General features: G+C 47.6%; 5 protein-coding genes across 5 annotated transcripts; 4 read left to right on the top strand and 1 right to left on the bottom strand.

Annotated features, from left to right (window-relative positions):
- Nucleotides 1-897: 897 nt before the first annotated feature.
- On the top strand, nucleotides 898-1629 carry I303_107639 (uncharacterized protein; the record flags this gene model as incomplete). Its single annotated transcript, XM_018410914.1, has 3 exons — nucleotides 898-1042; nucleotides 1116-1338; nucleotides 1461-1629. 3 exons carry the CDS (start codon nucleotides 898-900, stop codon nucleotides 1627-1629), a joined length of 537 nt encoding a protein of 178 aa, XP_018259582.1.
- Nucleotides 1630-2415: 786 nt separating this feature from the next.
- On the top strand, nucleotides 2416-3765 carry I303_107638 (uncharacterized protein; the record flags this gene model as incomplete). The annotated part of the gene is made up of 7 exons (XM_018410913.1): nucleotides 2416-2452; nucleotides 2583-2643; nucleotides 2775-2885; nucleotides 2980-2996; nucleotides 3077-3222; nucleotides 3351-3431; nucleotides 3544-3765. 7 exons carry the CDS (start codon nucleotides 2416-2418, stop codon nucleotides 3763-3765), a joined length of 675 nt encoding a protein of 224 aa, XP_018259581.1.
- Nucleotides 3766-4267: 502 nt separating this feature from the next.
- I303_107637 (uncharacterized protein) lies at nucleotides 4268-6043 on the bottom strand (the record flags this gene model as incomplete). The annotated part of the gene is made up of 6 exons (XM_018410912.1): nucleotides 4268-4416; nucleotides 4478-4543; nucleotides 4619-4875; nucleotides 4946-5221; nucleotides 5291-5909; nucleotides 5971-6043. The coding sequence occupies 6 exons, from the start codon at nucleotides 6041-6043 to the stop codon at nucleotides 4268-4270; spliced, it is 1440 nt and encodes a 479-aa protein (XP_018259580.1).
- A 5194-nt stretch (nucleotides 6044-11237) lies between these two features.
- I303_107636 (uncharacterized protein) lies at nucleotides 11238-13289 on the top strand (the record flags this gene model as incomplete). The annotated part of the gene is made up of 7 exons (XM_018410911.1): nucleotides 11238-11389; nucleotides 11461-11571; nucleotides 11635-11796; nucleotides 11857-11999; nucleotides 12065-12300; nucleotides 12355-12982; nucleotides 13051-13289. The coding sequence occupies 7 exons, from the start codon at nucleotides 11238-11240 to the stop codon at nucleotides 13287-13289; spliced, it is 1671 nt and encodes a 556-aa protein (XP_018259579.1).
- A 788-nt stretch (nucleotides 13290-14077) lies between these two features.
- I303_107635 (uncharacterized protein) lies at nucleotides 14078-20580 on the top strand (the record flags this gene model as incomplete). The annotated part of the gene is made up of 26 exons (XM_018410910.1): nucleotides 14078-14164; nucleotides 14259-14327; nucleotides 14414-14540; nucleotides 14620-15235; nucleotides 15338-15469; nucleotides 15534-16023; nucleotides 16089-16209; nucleotides 16271-16353; nucleotides 16411-16498; nucleotides 16561-16700; nucleotides 16778-16900; nucleotides 16958-17100; nucleotides 17163-17283; nucleotides 17356-17535; nucleotides 17618-17749; nucleotides 17829-17944; nucleotides 18010-18114; nucleotides 18169-18220; nucleotides 18284-18522; nucleotides 18578-18656; nucleotides 18719-18807; nucleotides 18877-19057; nucleotides 19124-19230; nucleotides 19292-19436; nucleotides 19505-19647; nucleotides 19719-20580. The coding sequence occupies 26 exons, from the start codon at nucleotides 14078-14080 to the stop codon at nucleotides 20578-20580; spliced, it is 4770 nt and encodes a 1589-aa protein (XP_018259578.1).
- Between the last annotated feature and the right edge of the window lie 56 nt (nucleotides 20581-20636).

The following is a 20636-nucleotide window of genomic DNA, read 5'->3' as shown; positions in this document are numbered from 1 at the left end:
TCTCGCACTGGCCCTATATCGGTTTCGCATCACCAGAAACATCGATTCAGGGGACTAGCACACATGTCCCAGCGGCTGGAGATCGTACTGGACGCAGGATGGGGTCACAAGCGGTGCATGTAGGTACTAATGGACATTATCGTCAATCTCGTCAATGTGCGATAAATAGTAAATCAGCATTGTTTTTCCTCTCTTCCTTCTAGGCATGTTTCAAATAATCACGATCATGATCCTCTAAATATCATATTGTATATCCTAGAACAACAGAGATGATTTGACGAGTTTCGGGATCATGTAGGGAGTCAAGCTGCAACGCTCTGAAAACTGCGACCACATGCACCGTGCTGTATTCCAAGCAGTGGAGTGACTGCTCACGAGGTCCTTTCTGGAACAAGAGCATGGCAAGGCTGCTGAACGCATGACCGAGGATCGAGCTCGCTCTATCATCAGCTCCTTTGCTGGCCAAAATGGTCAATCAACTTATCTGGTAGTCTTGCTTGATGCCAAACAAACAACGGGACGATGTTCGATCCTTTCCGTGGCAGATCATCAAAGGTAGTGACAACCTGAAAGGAATGCCTTAAGGACAGGGCTCGAGGCATGAGCTCGATAGCCTTAGGCGAAGACGATAAAGTAATACAGAAATTTGCTCTCGTCACGGCCCGGCTCAAAACTGCCTGATTCATCGCTCTCTGTTTATCTATCATCAACAGATAGCAACCAAGAAATCGCCTTGTAGTACATCCAAATCGAGAAGAGACTTGAATCAATGCTCACTCTACTTCACGGTACGTTACTGTACACTTCACACTTCACAAGATACCTGTCATACAATGCTGATGCTTGCTATTGCCCACCTCGCTTCGATCGATTCTGACAGCTCTTTTGCCCGCCATGATGGCGTCCGTTCCTACCGCTCTGGGAGCGGTAATCAACAAATCTGAGGGTACCGGTACCGGTACATCCATATTCCACCCGAGAGGACCGGTCGCTGCCCAGATTTGGGGTACCGATGAGCCTTCTCGAAAAGATATGAATAATGGTTAGTCATCATTTGCTCGTTCCCTGTATCCCTTGCGAGAGGTAAAGCGCTTAGCAGAGATGTACATCTTCAGCTCTCGGCGTCGATCACGATCTAGGGATCAAGGTGTCCATAGCTGCGCTGCTGAAAGACGATGATGCAGAATGGATCAAAAGCCACATCGTCACTGCAGATGGAAGTCCCAAAACATCGGGGGCCACTATTAGCCTGTACAAAGGCGACAATGTACAAGACTACACGTTTACTACGGATAAAGTAGCGAAAACTTTCCAGAGAGAACAAGTCGAGACCAATTGGTGAGTCATCAGTTGCAAAAACCTAGGATAGTACACCCATGGACTGCGGATTGTCACAATCCTGCGGGATCAGTGATGATGATGATGATGATTGTGATACTGATGCCAATTTGGTGCTTCAGGTGGTGGATAGGCTATGAAAAAGCCGTTCTTGATGCTTTGGGAGCGGATGACAATGACGAGGGGAAGATTACAGAAGATCAAGCGGATCCCGAGAAAGTACTCAAAATTCTGACCGGTAAAAAGGTCAGCAAGAAGACTGATTTATCGGGATCCGATTATCGTGAGTAATTCGACCGGACTGGTTTTGACAGCCCATTCACTTAAAGAATGAGACAAAGCTGATACCTCGCTCGTACTTGAATTGGCGTAGTCAAGTATCTCCAGGAGAACATGGTAGTTCTCGAGTCAAAAACGGACGACAATAGCAAGTATTTGGTGGTAGATAAGATCGAAGGGGACGATGCCAAATCAGCCGAGTCGGACTTACCTCTGCACAAACGCCTTCAGTACTGCATGAGACGACTGTCACAGAAGGATGCTGATTTTCTGAAACTCGCAATGCAGAGTCGATACCATGTATCTGGATACACAGTTCTGGGTATATGTCCAAGATCAAGAGCTGTCAGACTTGCAAGATGAGTACGATACGTTGATTGTCGTTGAATGATCTAAGCCGTTGTGCCAATGCCGCTCTTTACGCAGTGTTGTATCAAGTTGTCGTTGTTGTCTGTATCTTAAGTTGTTCAATAATATGTCTGAATGTGTACTTATTCCTTGTGCCCCTTGTAATCGCCAAGAGCCGCTCATGGATCTGACATTATGGGGAAAGGCGGAATGAGGTTATGATGATAAACCGTTGAGCACAACAATTCGGCAAGAAATCCTGGTATGAGATTGTCGATGTTGTCCGACGTCAACGATCAAACGTCACTAAATATACATGCTCTTAAATACCATCGTTTCGGCTTGGGCGAGCTTGTCTAGCTTGTCTAGCACGCTCGCTGTATGCAAAAAGAGCACGAAGATATTGCCACGCGGTCCCGATTTGCCTCGGAAAAAAATCAAGTCGCGTCAATGGGTGGATTATGGTCATGTTCGAAACCGTCGAGAAGTGAGTTCCACATTACCGATGTATCGTATACAGTAAATGCAAATTCAGCTATGCCAAGATGGGTATGCTCCATTTCCACTTGCTGGCGTCTGCCTGTCTGGATCTATCGCTGACGCATCATCATGGGCAGGACTACTCACGATAATAAGGAAGAACAAGGCCAAGTCGAAGGAAATGAGGGTTCTTTTCCTGTACGTCAAGTCGACTGTTTCATTCACCTCCACTCTGCGTGTCCACTCCTACCTTCCCTTCCAGCCATGGAGGCTGTAGGGGCAACGTTCTGCCAATTCAAATCTGAGAGCTGATCATCGGGCAATCGCAGCGGGCTTGACAACGCTGGGAAGACAACCATACTGAAGAAGCTGAATGACGAGAATATATCGGATATAAGTCCTACATTGGGATTTAACATCAAGACGTTGATAAGGGACGGGTGAGCTTTTGACTTTCCCCCCTTGACCTCGGTCCAGGCCGTTCGCCAAGTAGCAAGTCATCAAAGAACGGCATAAGCTGACGAGTCAATGCAGATACACACTCAATATATGTGAGTCTTTCTCGTGCTGCTATATAGCAAACTCCTGTCATCGTGGGATCAAGCTCGCCTGAGCTGAAAAGCGCATACAGGGGATGTAGGCGGACAAAGAACCTTAAGACCATACTGGAGAAATTACTTCGAATCTACAGATGCCGTAGTATGGGTAGTCGATTCATCGGATAGTATGAGGATGGGAGATTGTAAAGCCGAGCTCAAAGGCTTATTACAGGAAGAGGTGGGTCATATCCGTATATCTTATCCCAGATTCCAGAACCAGCTTTCGCGCACCGCGGTGCGAGAATCAGAACAAAGCAAGCATGATATATGCTGATGGACTGTTGGCTTGACCATGGTACATGATAGAGATTGGCCGGCGCTACATTGTTGGTATTCGCGAATAAGCAGGATCTAGAAGGATCAATTACCTTGACTGAAATTCGAGATGTGAGTTAGTCAACCAAATTCCACTCGATTCTCAGCAGAGATCAACTTCATCAAAACAGACAGTGGTGGATGGGTGGGCATGATCTGACGAATAAGAACTTAACGTTTACAGGCGCTCGATCTGAAATCGATAATTTCGCATAGATGGATAGTCCACCCATGTTCGGCATTCACTGGATCAGGCTTAGAAGAAGGTATGAAGTGGTTAGTCAAGGAAGTAGCGGGAAGGCTGTATTGGAGCGGACTGCAGGCACCGAGTACTTCAGAAATCACAGGAGGCATAGCATCTTCATCGCAAGGTGAACCAATCACACCGATACCTCAGGCGGCATGATCATCCTTCGACTCCAATCCCGATCTCTTCAGTCTATCACGAACCCGAGCAGCATGTTATATATATCCCGCATCCAAATGATACCAAGAAATGCCTATCTACGGGCCTTGCTTCATACTCTACCCTACAACACTTCAACAACACTCACCGTATCTGATGATAATGATAACATGCATGATGACATTGCTATTATTGCTGTTGATGAGGTGACATGACAAACAAATGACGATATTCATATACCCTTTTATCCTTTTCCGTACGAGTATGATCTTACAATGCCAGGTATATTCTCGATGAACTAAAGAACCAAAACAAACCACATGTAACAAGATTGTCGTAAGATGCTAATCGCCAGATGGGTCGTGATACCCTGCCTTCAAATCAAGCGGCCGTTCCTGGGAATACGATGCTTCTTGGTGTTTTCAATACGCTCCTCCGAGATGCCGCCTCGTCCGTTGACATCTTGGAGGACCATCGAGCCTCACTACACTGTCCCTTTCCCTTAGACGGCATTGACTTGTCGACGTAATTTTTCCAACCTTGATCGCGGCGAATCATCATTCCACTTCTCCACTCCGTCATCAACGGACAGAGTCGGCAGGCCAAATTGCTCTACCACGAACGAAGCCGATACTGTGGCATAAAGAAGCGCTAAACACACATTCGCCAAATTAGCAGACTTCCCATGACCTACGTGCAGACCTTGACACACCTTCATACGGATCACCATTCGATAGACTGAGACCGGCCACGAAGCCGCCCAAGAACGAATTGCCAGCTATGATTCGACAGTCATTCCATCAACACTTATACCACTCGTCGCGTCCAGTTATGTGGATTGAAAGGGACTTACCGCCGGTCACGTCCTTCACTCTGGTTTGCTCCGCACCCTCAAAAAATGCAGGACACCATTTCATACCCTTCTCCCGAGTCCCTATACAAGCACCCAATCGTCCGCATCGTACAATCATCACTCCTTGAGAGTTCTGGCCTATTCCGATGTCGTGCACGAAATGCTTGATGATACCTTCTACCGTCGGCTTGAATTGGACCGATGTCAGATCCGGAGGCGATGTGCCCATTATGGAAAATATCTCTTCGTGGTTTGGCCTGAAAAGCGAAGCCCATGATCCGTCAACATGTGGACATCCTTCATCCACTCCGATCGGGATGGACTCACGAAAGAACTTCGATGGAGGGGACAATCTTCTCCAACCATTCTCTTTGGCCTGGATGACAAGACGGCGGCGTAGGCTCGAATACAATCTTGGGCTTCCAGATGACCCCTTCCTCTCCGTGAGCCGTCTTCCTCTGTAAAGCCTTCATCTCTTCGAGGAGGTTGTAGACGTTCTCAGGCGAATAAGGCGGACTTATATGTAAGTATTCCGCACCGCATAATGCAGATTGTTGCAGTTGGCCCATAGTCCGGTGTTTTGCCCTTACTATCGGATGGAAACTAGTCGCAAGCACACTGTCAGCTACTCTCGCGATTTCAGCCATACGCGAAGGGAGACAGCCGACTAACAACCTGACATCACCTTCGTACCGTATCCTCGCCCTGATCATCTTGGCGCCCTCCGGTCTATTCCATATCCAGATATCCTCGCCCAGTCCTTTCAGTCGGTCTTCGGCATCGGGAGGTAGCTCGTTCTCCTCGCTTTCGGGAGCACGGTCGACGAGAGTGCGCAGTCGAGAGGAGGGGAGCCAAAGCCGGGCGCCAACAAGAGCGTAAAGTGCTCCACCACCTAGCATCTCGTAGACGTCTTCCGGATTGGGAGCGGGGACATCATCGAGCGAAAGTTGCGGGGTAGAAGGTCCTGACGAGTTGACTGGAGAGGTCACAGGAGTCGCCAAGTGAGGCAGCACGTGTGATGGGCGAAAAGGGAATGCAGAATGCACTGGCGTCGCTTGACCTACTTGCAGATTGGTGTTCGCACTGGCACCATTTACAGCATTTCCGTAGTATGTCGAATCATATTCGCGCGGATTCGGTGTTGGCGGTGTTGGCGGTGTTGGCGGTGTAGGTAGACCTGTCACTGTATCCACCTTGGATTTGAGGGGAAGGATTGAAGCTGAAACTAAGTTTGGAATTGGGTCGACCACTGGTCTTGGAGGCGAATCAAAAGCGTCGATCAGAACAGTCCCTATAGTTATACAGATACAGATCAGCGGTGCTTAGAAGGAGAGATCCTCTCGGAAACTCACCTATAGAAGCGAGAACCAGTGGATTTGAGGGGGACCTCGAGGGTCCCGCTTGCGACTGATTCATGCCATTCATAGCTCTCACTCGTCCTCGCAGGACAGGCAATTTAGGAGATGTGTATGTCAGTTTGTATAAGGCGGGTAGAGAAAGGATTAGGATTGGCTGCTAGTGGGGTTCAATCTCGCATTGTGATCATCTGCAGTCTTCGGTTGCTTTGCTTGGGAATTTCCAGATGAATAGCGGTTGAAGGGATCATATACACAGAATCAATACCCCTTCAGTCAGTTGATGGATCGCTGATCGAGCAGAATTACTCCGACCGCAATGTGTTGAAAGATCCTTTGTTGGATGGCTTCCTTTCCACAGGCTGAACACAGGTGATGTGGAAATGACGTCGCCTAGAGAGGCAGGCAGAAAGGCTGATAAGATTCAAAAGGATGAAGTGATAACGTTGATAAGGCGTGGCTTTGCAGTCCGGGTGGTTATTATTGCTTTATCGGGGTTGATATTTGATGGTTCCTCTCGTCGCGAAAGGACCTGCCACCAGTGCCAGTTGGCTGGAATGGGCTGCGTTGAATATGGAGTAGAAGCTGACGTGTTGTTGGGAATATACACAGAGTACACGTTATTCGGCGTGGGTGGAACAGCAAGATCTGGTCGGCGATGTCGGTGCACTTTCTTTTGCGGAGGGATCACCTGGATTCGATATAAGACGACAACTGGCCTGCCAGTACCGATCTAAGACAAATTTCGACGCAAATTGACCAGGTTGACAACGCTGTCGAGGTCGATTGGTAATTTGGCTGAACAAGCTTTGTGTTCTTCTGAAGGATTCGCGTTGAGATTCGACTTTCTGCCACCACGTCACCGTAGGTTGAAGGAAGTCGACAATGAGATGCCTGGTTCCCACTTGAAGCGATGCAAAGGCGAGAAGTGCCGATCTATCTGGAATAGAAGAGAGAGGAGGAGAAGCGAAAAGAGATGCTACAGAGTATCGCCAATCGCCTTAGATGATGCCAAATTGGTAGGATGATCGCCAGCAGCCAAAAGTAAGGCTAATTTGGTAATATATAGGTCGCCGTCGTTCGGTTTTGACTTTCGACCAAAAGACAAATTAGAACGTTTCGTTTCGGATTTAACGATAATTAAGGAGAAGGCGGTCGGTGCGATTGTAGCACTTCGGGAAAAGGGTTCTTACCCCACCAATCCTTTATTTTATGCCCTTGTGTTTGCTTCGCCCGCTAGTCGTGTGTGTGTTTTGCTTAGACTACACGCATTAATAGGTCATATGTGAAAGAGTCCGATGGTCGGATGGGTGAGTGAGTGGATGATCTTCCTTGACAGCGGATTAAGCCTTTCGGCCTTCGTATGGATTCAAACAAGGTACCGACCGCCTGAATTATTCGGAATGTTGCCTCTTTTATTTACCCTTGATTTGCTTGGCTCGATTTCGTGAGCGACACTCGCTTAGCGAAGTATGTCTGGATTCCAATTTGAAGTTACGGTCCTATAGAGTTTCACCATTAGATAGGTTATTCGAAGTTGGTGTTGGTGTATGCTATATTACCTGCGGGATTCCCGGTGATGTCTTCAAGAATAATGTCGTCACTTATCGTCCGTTCAGGATGGGATCAACCAGAGCGGTTTACCGGTTATACTGTATTTGTAGTCCAAAATATGCTTGATCTCGGTCAAAGTGGAGTGCCGGACGAAAGGACTTAAATAAATTTATCTCCTCGGCGATGGCGTTGATCGCTTTTACCCCAATGAGAAAATTTGTAAAGCGGAGAGAAAGAGCCGTCTGGTGTGCGGCGAGGCTCGGTGGGATGAATTGGTTATATGGGAAGTACGGTGAATTATGCAATGCACTTGCATACACAATAGTGAAAAGAGAATGGGGAATGGCTGCTCGGAGCTTGTTTTTAATTTTTCGGATTATCGGGGATCAAGTTGTTCGGTCTTGGAATGTAAGCGGTAACTTAGCAATTTACCGAATTAGCGTCCCCTTTATGACTTTAGCTCTCGAGGCTGTTTAGGCATGCAGGAAAAGACTGAACTATTACCTTCGATGTAGTGGGTACTGGCACGATGCGCAATTCAGAGGAACATGAATTCCTCTGCAGAGGAGTGACCAGACCACGGGCATTCAGGACGGATCATTTAACTGAAATCACGATCAACTTTGCTAAGCGGGAGTGGAGTGATGGCGGCGGCGGGCGTCATTGTCTTTTCACCATTTTTTGATGGGTGTTATGTGCCTGAAGGGCGGCAGAGACGAAGCCGTTGAAGTGCCATTTTTGATGGTCATTTCTGTACATACACACACACACACACACACACACCCGGACCAAGTACTGATTGCATTATTTCCTTCTATAGCCTAATATAAGGGCATGATCTTGGACGAAGCTAGTATAGCAAGGAGAGTCACCGTGATCGTTACGTCACCGCTTTTATCGGTTTTCTTCCGCCAGCTTTTTTGCAGTTGAGCAAGAAACACATTACAAACTCCGATCGCCCTGGATTCAAGGCAGAACAGCGATGACCCTCTTACGTAAGCAGTATCGATGCAGGCGGCTCCTTCAAGCTATGCGGAACGGGTGTTGTTTCACGGCCGGAGAAGGGTTTGTCAGGCCAAGCGTTTCTTCCTACGACACCCAACGCCTCGATCGTCAAAAGATCTCGCTCGATCCAGAGTTGCTCATATGTTCATATGACGAAGCAAGCGAGCGGTCGGGAAAGGGAAAAGAGATGAAACGAAGCTAAAAGAGATGACAGGGGAGACGGGAGTTCTTTAGTCTTGAATGCCCTGAGCATTTGATGTCTTCTTGTCTTCACGAAGAAATCGGAACACCCCCTGTCTGGATGTCCCCGTCGCCTACGCATTTGTGGATACAGAAGGACACGACTTGTCATGTCGCTCTCGTTGTGTTATCGGCAGACATGCGGGCAGGACGGCGGCACGCAGAACCCCCCTGTTCTCTCGGACCTGACTCCGCTTCACCAGGTACTGAGAAAAACACCCCGTCTCAGGTCGTTTCAACGTAGGAATACGTCGAGGAAGTCTTGCCAGACACCAGAGAGAATGCGTTAAATTTATGCTTTTGAGTGCAAAGATGAGTCACGATTGTACGATGGGTTCCGATTCATACCCCATTGAGAGGCCAATTCAGATCGGTGATGTGCTTCGTCGGAGACTGTCAGTGTATGAGAGAAAGACGAAGAGACGGACACCCCTGTTTTCGTTTCGGGACCTTCTGCGCATGGGAAGTTAGTGGTAACTGGACCCTTTTGAGTAATTCCACATTCCACTACTTTCTTCTTGGTCTTCCTTATCTTACGGGAAATCCCCCAAGTATAACGTTATCCTACATCAGCATATCTCTGCGAACAGCATATAACCACGTTTTGCAATCAGGATTTTAACTTTTAGCTTCTTTTCAAGTTCAGTTTCGCTATTGTTCTCCTAGCCTCTGAATCGAACCGAAATATCTGTCCGAGTCCAAGACGTAAAGCAAATTCGATGTAGCGATAGCGGCGTTAGACACATACACATACTTATAATAGTCGACCGACCAGACAAATAAGTAAATTAATGCAACGCCAAATTACATTCGGTACCCTACCCTGCTTTCGAGGCCGTCGCAAGTGTTAAGCACATCGATAAACAGAGTGGTGACAAACGCACGGGTCCCTTGAGATAGAAAAGCTGGAAAAGCTGGAAACAACAAACGAGAACCAGGATATCGATTTTATGCGCTCCTGCCCTCTCGGACGGAACAAATGACCTTGTGCTTGGGGAATCAATAGAAATCATAGATACTGTTACATCAAGACAGCTAGGAGATAGAGATATAACATCTCAGACGTACAAGATCGGCGCCAAAGGGTAAAAACTCGATCAACATATCGAACATCTAGAAGAAGGCGTCTCCTAGCGAGTGGTTACTCTTCAAACCGAATCAAACGAAACGAAGACGAAACGAAACACCCTCATTCGGTTCCCAATACGATAACGCCCCTTGACGACCATCAATCCCCTTCCCCTTCGCACCGACAAGTGACAACGTCTCCGGCCCTCGCACAGTCGAGAACAAACGACTTCATTCCCCCACTACCAATCGGCACTACCAGATCTCTTCGGCTGAAATCGCATCATCGCATCTTATATCTCTCGATTGCTCAGCATATCAGTCTAGATTAAGGAAGGAACCGCGAATAGGAGGTCTACGAGTGCTGTAAATACGTGAGTCTATACATTCCTCTCGTACCTCATTTGTCTTTACACTCGACCCCACCATGATGATCAAGAACCCTCCTTTGCATGTGTAAGCATGCCTTTGATCGCCATTGCTCCCTTGATTTCATGTTACCGTTGCCCTTCTTGGCCGCCTGGGTTATATCGCAAGGTGCGAGAAGCCAAGGCGCTTTGTACCTTTTTGATGGGTCGGCGCTTTGGTCTCTTGGTTCTTGACGCTTTGATCCCCACCTCTTCCACCCTACGTTCCTGTCCTTTTTGACATCGGACGTAACTCTTCAACAAAGGCACAAGGCCAGAAGCTTTCCACGCATTCATGTTTCGCTACAATGCTTCTTCGCTAGGCGGCTATGACATCAATCCCTCTTCCCCCTCTCACCCTCTCGGGATGATTACGAATCGTTCGGGCCTATTTCTGGCTTGATGAGTAGTGATTGATCTGTGAAGCGTGGCTGGATTAATGAAGAGACTAAGGTGGGAAACGCCAACGGCTGGGACATCGTGCGCTGTGTACGCTCTATGGCGGTTGGTGGGAGGCCGGGGATGATCGATCTTTGATGTTGATGGGAACTCAAACCTCTCTTCTTGGTTGTCAAGGCGCATCAATCAACCCCTTTCCGTCACTGATCATTGTGCTATCCCCGTTACCAAGTCAAGTCGTTCGAGTGTTTTACTTTTCGCCCATACTCCCTCTCGTATGTATATATATCAACCCATTGACCTCTTTTCCATATTCTATATTTTAATCTACTCCCCCTCGTGATACTTTTAGCTTCTTTCCTCGCCATACAAAGTTGCCCTAGTGGTTCTTGAATTCTTAACTTCCTTGTGCCTGGTGCTTACTCCAACTTCTCTTCGTCCTCACCCTCATACCCATACTGAAGCTAATTATCCTCTTATCTCCACCATATGTTTCCCAAATCCGCCAACGATATCGATCCTCAACAGACAGCAGCTGAAAGGTATCTCTTGGTCTCACCTAAACAATCTACCTTTTCAACAAAAGACAAAATGCTCGGTTTCGCAAGGAATATCGAGCCAAAACGATGGTTCACCAGGGATTACTGGTACCTCGACACACCACCCGCATCGTACGCTACTCGAGATGGTTGGTCCAACGCAGATGTCGACGTTGTACCTGTTGATCAACGAAATTGGCGAGCGTAAGTCAATCATGTCTCGTCTCGGTTTTCAGGCGATCATAAATGACTGCTAATGTCGATTGGCTTCACAGGGTCAATTACCTCTTCTTGTGGTTGTCAGATGGTGCCAATGTCGGAACTATGCAACAAGCCGGTTCGATCGTAGCCATGGGTCTGAGTTGGCGAGAAGCATCAGCTGCAATGTAGGCCACACAGCTGGCTTGGTTAAAGATGAGAGTGAGCTGACGTGAGATGCTGTCGATCAGTGCGATCGGAAATATCATCATTGCCGCTGCTGTCGCATTGAACGGTACGATCGGTTCAAGACACCACATCCCCTTCTCCATCGCTTCAAGAGCCTCTCTGGGTTTCTACTTCTCCTACTTCGCTGTAGTGTCTCGACTTGTCCTCGGTCTCATTTACTTCGGGTAAGCTTCCTTACGCATCTCTTTTCCCTGATTTCACTACTAAGATCGATGGATATACAGGATCAACACATTCATCGGCGCATCATGCACACTGATCTGCCTCGAAGCTATCTGGCCTTCCCTCAAGACCTACCCAAACTCTATTCCCCTTTCTCAAGGTGTTACTAGTAACAAGATGATCGCTTATTTCGTGTTCTGGACCAGTAAGCTATGTCCCTGACGAGCGATATTTCTGCGTACCTGTGCTTACCCTACTACCCTCCTGTAGTCCAATTCCCCCTTGTTTTAATTCACCCGCGAAAGATGAGATGGCTTTTCTTCGTCAAATCGATCGTCGCCATCATCGCTGCCTTCGCCACCCTTGGCTGGGCGGTGCATCGTGCAGGCGGATCAGGCCCTGTATTCGCCAAACATTCCGCTCTCACTGGTGCTACCCGATCATGGGCTTGGGTAGCTGGTATCAATGTCGCTATCTCAGGTAAAACCACTTTGGCAATCAACATTGTAAGCATCCGATTTCTAGTGTGATAACAAGAGCATCACTGACTTCGTGGGCAGCCCGATCTTACCAGGTACGCGCACCGAACCTCCGATTCATACTGGCAACTTCTCTTCATCCCTCTTGTTTACTTCATCTTCTCCTTCATCGGTATTGTCATCGCTTCAGCGGGTCAAGCCATCTACGGAACTCTCTACTGGGACCCAACCATGATTATCGCCCAGTGGACCTCGCGAGCGGGAGCATTCTTCGTTGCATTCGCCTTCGCGCTCGCTACACTCGGAACCAATATCTCCACCAACTCGATCGCTGCCTCCAACGATTTCGCCTTCTTGGCTCCCAAATGGCTGAACATCCAACGAGGTGCTTTCATCACCGCTATCATCGGTGGTTGGGCCACTTGTCCTTGGAAGATCCAAGCTTCAGCTAAAGCGTTGACTACCTTCTTATCCGGATACATCATCGTGCTGGCTCCCATAGTAGCCATCATGATTGTGGACTACTGGGTCGTTAGGAGAACAAGATTCCATGTACCTATGTTGTATCAGAACGAGGGTATCTACAAGTATCAATACGGTATCAATTGGAGAGCAATGGTCACCCTTCTTATCGCCGTACCGATCAACTTGCCAGGTCTGATCAATGCCATCAACTCGAAAGTCGACATCGGGAATTACTCATTCTTCTGTGAGTTGCCTCCGCTCATCAACCTGCTGTGTACGAATATCGTTTGCTGATCATCAATAAAACCGCAGACAAAGCATCATGGCTTACTTCCACAGCGATGGGAGCAGGCATCTACTTCATTCTTTCAACAATCTTCCCGCCGACCTCGACCCTTGTCGACCAGACCGTGGAATCAATGGACGAAGATTACGCCTTGTCCGATCCTCAAGCATGGGAGACGGAGCAGGACAAAGAAAAACGAACTTCCGCCGGGGACAGCCATGAGACCGGTGAACCATCAAGTTTCCCGGTCGTCCACAAGGTATAAGCGGGACTATGTCAGAGCGAGGGGGTCTGAAAGCAATGTATATAGAAGTGGAAGGAAGAAGGGTGCAATCCCAATTCATAATCCCCAATTATTCGCATGTCTCTGACAAGTTTACATGTCAAGTAAGTTTGACACTCACATACATATATAAAAGGAGGAAAGGCGGATAAGGCAGGAAGGATAGGTATATAGATAGCGACTTGCACATAGATTTTCTGCATTCTACCATCGCTTTCTACTTTGCTTGCTCTCTTGATTTGGGATCTATGCTATGTACAGTACAAGTGAATCCTCGACAATGGCTATGGATATCATATTCGATATACAATTCATGCATAATCGGGGTGGATTGTGAGAATGATTGTATGATCTGATGCCGTTCATTATTGTTATCGTTTATAACGGTGTGCCCCGCGCCGTCATCAGCACCAAGAGCTTTATTTCATCCCGCAATAACAAAAGATCGTCCTCACTTGCGAAGAAAATCATAAACACTCGCAGTACTGGAAATTGCGACAAGCTGAAAACCGACTAGTGGAATTCAACAGCAGCTTGAGTGTGTCCTATTCCGACGATTCTACACAAGATTTAAGAATACGACGGACCCAACGACACAGCGGACCGATCTGCGCTTGGACCTCCTTCCCTTCGACTCATATTCGCTCATCCAGCTCAAGGAGCGATCCTGAAAGAGATGTCTTAGTACACCTGCATCAATGGCTGGCTGATTGAGCACTGTTTGGGACCAATAACAACTAAGGTCGAAGAACAAAGTAATTGTTAGCGGGATGAGTACTGTGACGTTCCCTAAGCCTTCACCGGCTCGACCGAGTGTCGAGGGTCAAAATGGAGATGATACGGATGAAGGTGAATCTGTGAGTACTCACTCAAAATCTCATCGACCCATTCTCTGCTCTCATCTTGTTGAGGTGATCGGGCAAAAATTGACAATTCGGCTCGTGGAATCAGGTTGAAAGTATAGAAACCAAATTAGGCATAGAGAGGAGAGTTCAATATGGTGCGGAGAAGATGCTGGATGTGAGTACACCTCATGACTCAAAATACCTCCCATCGCTGACAAGTAGAAATACGCCGGGCTGAATTAACTTGACTTGATCACGCAGGTCATCGAGAAGAAGGGGAGTGCGGACGGAGGGGAGCAAGAGAAAGTGAAAGAGAACATAACTGCTCAATTGGAAGCTGCGAATGAACGGATCAAGACATTAGAAGCCAAGCTGGAGAGACTCAAAGGTGCGTCTACTACCTCAAGTTCCTTTTCAGATATGTTAATACTGGTACAGAGCATGCTGAATGAGATGTCTCGTGATAGGAACACCTCAAAGAACAAGGCGAAGACCACAACAACGCTTAAATGGCTATCCATCAAACTCATCTTTGGGCATGGGACCTGGGGGAGGAGGAGGAGGCAGTAGTCAATATCAACAATCGCTTTCGTCTTCCTTATCTTCGTCCTCGCTTTTGGGCGGCTCAGGCGGATCTAGACCAAAACCTCATCGATATCACTCGAACCTCACACCCGAGAAAGATCGAGATAGAGATTTCTTTGAGAATTACAGCAATAATGGCACGCCTTCGAAAGGAGGAGGAAGAGGGGAAAGTAGGAGACCGAGATCGAAATCTGCTGGCCAAGATGCGTTTCCGCAAGAATATCAATCGAATTCGCAATACGCGATAAATCAAGGTCAGATCAGCCGATCACCTGGAGATATACTTCCACAGCTTGAAGATGAGAATTTGGAGGTCATGTTAGACACTTCGAATAGGTTGATTAGCAGGCTGAGAGATATTACTAGAAATAGGGGCAAGGGAAAAGAGAAGGAGAAAGAGAATGATGAGGGATATGATCTGATGATCAAGTTAAGTGAGATGCTGAAGAGGACTGAGGGGTTGAGAATGGTATCGAACATTGAGGAGGCGATTCACTCGTGAGTTAGGGTAATCTCGCCATTTTCCCATCCACATCTTGTGCGACGAAACCATCGTAGAAAGCGACGAAACGATCATTGCGTTAATAATTGTGTCTACAGGGTAATCCCCTTCTTAGGAGATTCAGCTTCATCTCGTCAACGATCAGCAGCATATAGGCTGCTGCGATACCTGCTCACGAGAGACAGTTGGGGGAAGATGATAGCTGCAGGAGTTGAGTGGCTGGTTATACGGTGAGCGTGACTCAAATAGTATGGAGAGGAGACGTGCTAAGCATGGTCTCGCGGACATCGATAGTACCTTCACTCGAGATTCGAAAGCCGTACACGAGCGAGAACAAGCCCTTAGATTACTTCGGGCGGTCATCATCTTACCGCCCCTACCTCCGAGCCCTCGCCCATCTTCGTCTTCTCCTGTAGTATCGACATCAAAGTCCAGAACCAGATCGCACTCACGTCAGTCAAGCTCGGCGGACACCAACTATCTCGATGGACCGATGAAGAGGCTTCTGGAGCAGAGAGTCCCCTTGACAGATGGCTTGGTGCGGGCTCTCGTCAGCGCAGCGGAGAACCCTGATGACTCGATGCGAACCGTCTGCATGGAAACTCTGGTGGAGATTGGTGTGCTCGATATACGGTGCTTGATACGATCCAACGCATTCAGGACGGTCTTGCTGGCTTTCAAAGATGGACCCTTTGAACTGGGCCCTGCTATAACGGGCTTGTTGCTATATTTGGTCAATCAGCCTAGTACAAGGGAGATGCTGCTGCCAGGAGGGGATCTAGAAGTAAGTACCCCTCATCAAGACCAACTTCGTTGGCCTCTACTGAATGCTGACGTATCACTATCAAGACTGTGCTTGTGGGATTGACCGAAGCTTATGGCAAGATCCCATCAAGACAACAAGCTAGACATCTTGAAAATCTGCAAAATACAGTGAGGAATATAGGAATGTTATTATCCTCTTGGTCAGGTGAATACGCTCACACCACTATACGAGTTGAGCGGGTGAGTCGGGCTAATCTACTGGACAGGTCTGCTGTATATGTGTATGGACGACTATCGCGCAGTCAAATCTTTGATCAGCTCTTTGCATGTGCCCAACACCGATATGAGGGTAAGTTCTGCCTCATTAGCCAATTGACATCGATCGCTAATGCGACCCGCCGTGAAGAATGCCTTGATGGATTTGCTGTTCGTCTCACTCCGCATAAAATCGCCAACCTGGACGAACGCTTTCTTGGATGGTAAACGGTTGACCGGTCAGTCTCGTAGTTCTGGCTTCGCATTGGGGTCTACGACTGATTTGTGGCTTCCCTTGCAGTGTATACCAGAACGCAAGAAGCCACTGCCCAACAGCTGGTCGAAGACGGAAGCGAAGAGGAAGATGCTCAAGGTTTGACGCTGGTGGACCATTATGTCGCGCTGTTATTGACTATTTTCCTTGAGGCCGGCCTTCTTGAGGTGAGTAATTTGCACAGATTTTCGGCATCCCTGGTATAGGAAACGGAACAAAACTAACCTTCGATCTGGGTGTACAGGCTTTGATTTCGGTCATAGAAGAGGACAATGGTACCCTCAACCGGAAAGCCACGCTCCTGTTAGGTGAAATACTGCAGATGGCAAACAGGGTCCTTCCGCTGAAATTTGCAGCTCAGCTACAAGTAAGTGATTCATAAGCTCAATCGTCCGAAAGGTGCGAGCTGAATAAGGTTTAACAGTCGTTGCCTCAATTATTCTCCGAGGCGACCGATTTCAAGAATCCTGCTGAACGTATGGCGGCTCTTTCGGCATTATCCTCTATAGATAGTCTGAACAGGAACCAGAGCAAAGCAGGAAAGAAAGCTTCCAGAGATAAGACAAGGTGAGATAGCCCTCAATTGCTTGGCTTTGATTCAGAGCTGAAAAGTCGTTCGGTATGTATAGTGCTCTCACAACTCAGCAAGATCCGCTAGAGAGAGGCCAACGACAAGTCCAATCAGTCAAGCTTAGGCTAGGCTTGCAAGTCGAAGATAAGCAATTTCAGCAGATGATCGTGGATTCAGGTGTACGCCTCTACGCTTCCTGTCTCGACTGACTGGAATTCGAGCGATTAAGCTGATGAGATCTCTTCACGTAGCTGCTCTTGCATCGTGATCATACGAAGTGGAATTATGAAATCATTGTGGATTTGATCGAAGGACCGCTGCTCAATCCGAAGAGAATGGACGAAGCGATCAAAGCTACAAAATTTATGAGGAGGTTGTTCTCTTTCTTTCATCCATACAACTATAGATTCGGCGATATCAAGCGGACCAGAGTGAGTGGCATTATTGTATTTGACCCAGATCGACCTTTCCTTCAGTTTGCATCGGAAGCTCATGAACAGGAACCGATTTCAGCCTAATCATAAATGGGTCAAGCTTGGTTGTTCGTTAATGACCACCATGCTGAGCAGCCCGGAGGGAATCAAGTATATCACCGAAGACAAACTGCTCAGACAAATGCTGGACTGTTTCAACGAGCTTGATCAAGTGAGTATTGATTGAGATGTCTGATCGCTAGAATCCTGTAATCGGATAAAATATTGACCATCGCGCTTCATCTTGATAGTATGTCGGTCAACCTACCGCCCAACCTATATTTGCCAGAGATCGACTGGAGAATACCCTAACATACGGATATTTCGAGATGATTGGCACGCTTAGTAAACATCGTGAGGGCATGAAGTGAGATAGATTTGCTTGAGGTAGCCTTCGAACTTCTCCGTGTTAGCTGATAAATCATACTATAGGTTGCTGGAGAAATTCAAGTTTTTCACCTGTTTCTACCATCTAAGCGAGCAACGAAGCAGAGATGATATTATCAGAATCATCATTGAATGTTTCGACTATACATTGTGAGCAATTCTGCCTCTGGCTCTATGTCTGGTAAATGCTAATTTGGGGATCAGAGATGCGCATCCACGTATCGTGCTCGCCAAAGCACTGACTTCGAGCTATATGGTAAGCACGTCTCAATTTCGTCACCCAATTCAATTAGATTGGTATTGATACTGGCAGACGCAGGAGACCCGACTTTTCGCTACTCATCATCTTGGTCGACTGATCCAAGAACAGCCAAATCTCCTAGACTGGGGACTTCAGCTAATGATTACACAATTGTACGATACGGCGATGGAGGTTTGCGATATCGCAGTCATGTATCTTGAGGAAGTATGCACGGACCCGCACAATCTGGAAAAGGTCGTTCAGCTTCGTCCGACTCTGGAGCATCTTGGAGATGTTGGGCATCCTCTCTTCATGCGGTGAGCTAGGTCACAGCCTGTCGGTCAGCTTCCGAGCTCACTGGTGCTTTTCCAGGTTTGTGTCGACGAGCGTAGGATACCGATATCTGCATCAAGCTCAAGATATTGATCGAGAATTGGAGAGCTGGCTGGTTGTGAGTATGGCTAGGCCAAAGCTATCTCGGCAACGTCAATTCGCTGAGAGTACTACGCAAAGGAACGGAATCTCCTTTATGTGATTGAGGCGGAAACGTTTGTCTCGAAGACTATTCGACCTTGGTCTACCGACACTGTCGAAGATTATTGGTATGTATTTTGGAGCCTATCTTCAATTCTCAATCGGCATGCGTCCGGCTGATTACCTCCGTCGATCAGGATATATGATGGACCTGCTCCTACCCATTTCCTGGGCGAACTGACCAAGACACCAGAAGGATGTCAGCTTATCAAGGAAAGAGGGCTTGTGGCTGAATTCGCAGAGATTGTCAGGCTGCATGGGATGGAGGCGAATGATCAGGGTGTATTGACCAGCCTGAAATCCGTCCTTTGGGCACTCGTATGTTTACTTCCACACTTTCGAGTATCATTTCCGTCTCGTCAGACTAATGGCCACCGTTTCCAGGGCAATATCGGATCAACTCAAGGCGGGTTACCGTTTCTAGAAGATGAAGAGATCATCGAGGACATCGTTGAGATTGCGGAACAATCACCTATTCTCACTATCAGGGGGTCAGTAATTCTATCTACCATATCGCTTTTTCCCAGCTAACGCGATCGTTGTGATCTGTAGAACATGCTTTTTCGTACTTGGACTTATCTCTACTTCCGGTATGGGTGCAGAGATTCTGGAAGAATTTGGATGGGTGTCTACCAGGACACCATTAGGTCAGACAACAGGTTTGTGTCTGCCGAATGACATCTCCCGCTTTGTGAATGTAAGTGACCTTCATATATATTATACTTGCACTTGCAGCCAGTACTATGCTTACCTGATTGTGAACAGATCGGAGCCTGGGAGAGAACCGATCTGGATCCTACTTATCCGCCATTGCCGAAGTTGACGGGACTAGACGCGGAGATCATGATTTCCATAGCTAATCTTTCGAATTATGTCTTGGCTGCTGGAGCGATGAACAATCTCAAGCGGTGAGCAATGAAAACACTCATGACTTCGATGATACATCTTCCGTATCAAGCTGAACATGTCGACATTGTAGAATACGTAATCGACATCCTCGTTATTTCTCCTCGATCACCCTCTTTCACCGGGCTTTGCGATCCGTCTCGACGAATCACTATCAGGCGCCAGTCCGTCGCTTTATCCTAGACTTGTTCGAGATCAAGCTGGAACCTGAAACGCTCACCCAGCTTGCTGGGGTAGAAGAGATGTCTTGGCGTGCTGCTGCTGCTGCTTCCTCTGCCGCCAAACATTCGGAGACTGGCAGTGCGAGATCCGCAAGTCTCAAGGGAGCGGTATTGCTCAACACTGTGACCGACTTTTATGATCAGTCGCGAATGGGGATCGGTGAAAATGAGGGTCGTGGAAGGTCAAGAAGTTCACCCGGACCATTATCCAAATCGGAGCCACAGGGCGGACCAGTCGAGAAAAGAGGTAGAGGAAAGACAATAAGTAATACGAATCTAGTTAGTAGGGCGGAACATAATGAGGATATACCTACGCCTACGCCTTCAACTGCCAAACAAGGTCAATATACTTTCGATACCACCTCGCACCCGATTCGAGCCCCTCAAGACGTCCCTCCAGCCCAAGCCCAAGCCACAGCACCAAGAAGTAACGTCTCGGTCGGCTCCGGATCAGTCAAAGGCGCAACTGATGATGGAGGAAATGCAATGGTGCAGAACAGTATACAAAGGCCAGCAGATATGATTCGACAAGATACAAATACCAGTGTGAAAAGCACGAACACGACGAATTCTACGAATACGACAAATACGAAGAAGAGTATAAGTAGTATCTCCGAGTTGGACGATGAAGAAAGGGAGAGACAAAGACCAAAATCGCAGATCAAGGGTTTTGGAATACCTAGCTTAGCTCCGCCTATCAATGATGCGGAATGATCTTGGGTGTCAATGATACTGTACGGGAGTACCATTAGTTGTATGATCTGATCACG

The sequence above is a fragment of the Kwoniella dejecticola genome, chromosome 10 (assembly GCF_000512565.2).
Source record: "Kwoniella dejecticola CBS 10117 chromosome 10, complete sequence".
NCBI classification, from domain to species: Eukaryota; Fungi; Basidiomycota; class Tremellomycetes; order Tremellales; family Cryptococcaceae; genus Kwoniella; species Kwoniella dejecticola.
Note: the sequence above shows the minus strand (reverse complement) of the source record. Positions and strands in the feature narration are given on the sequence as shown.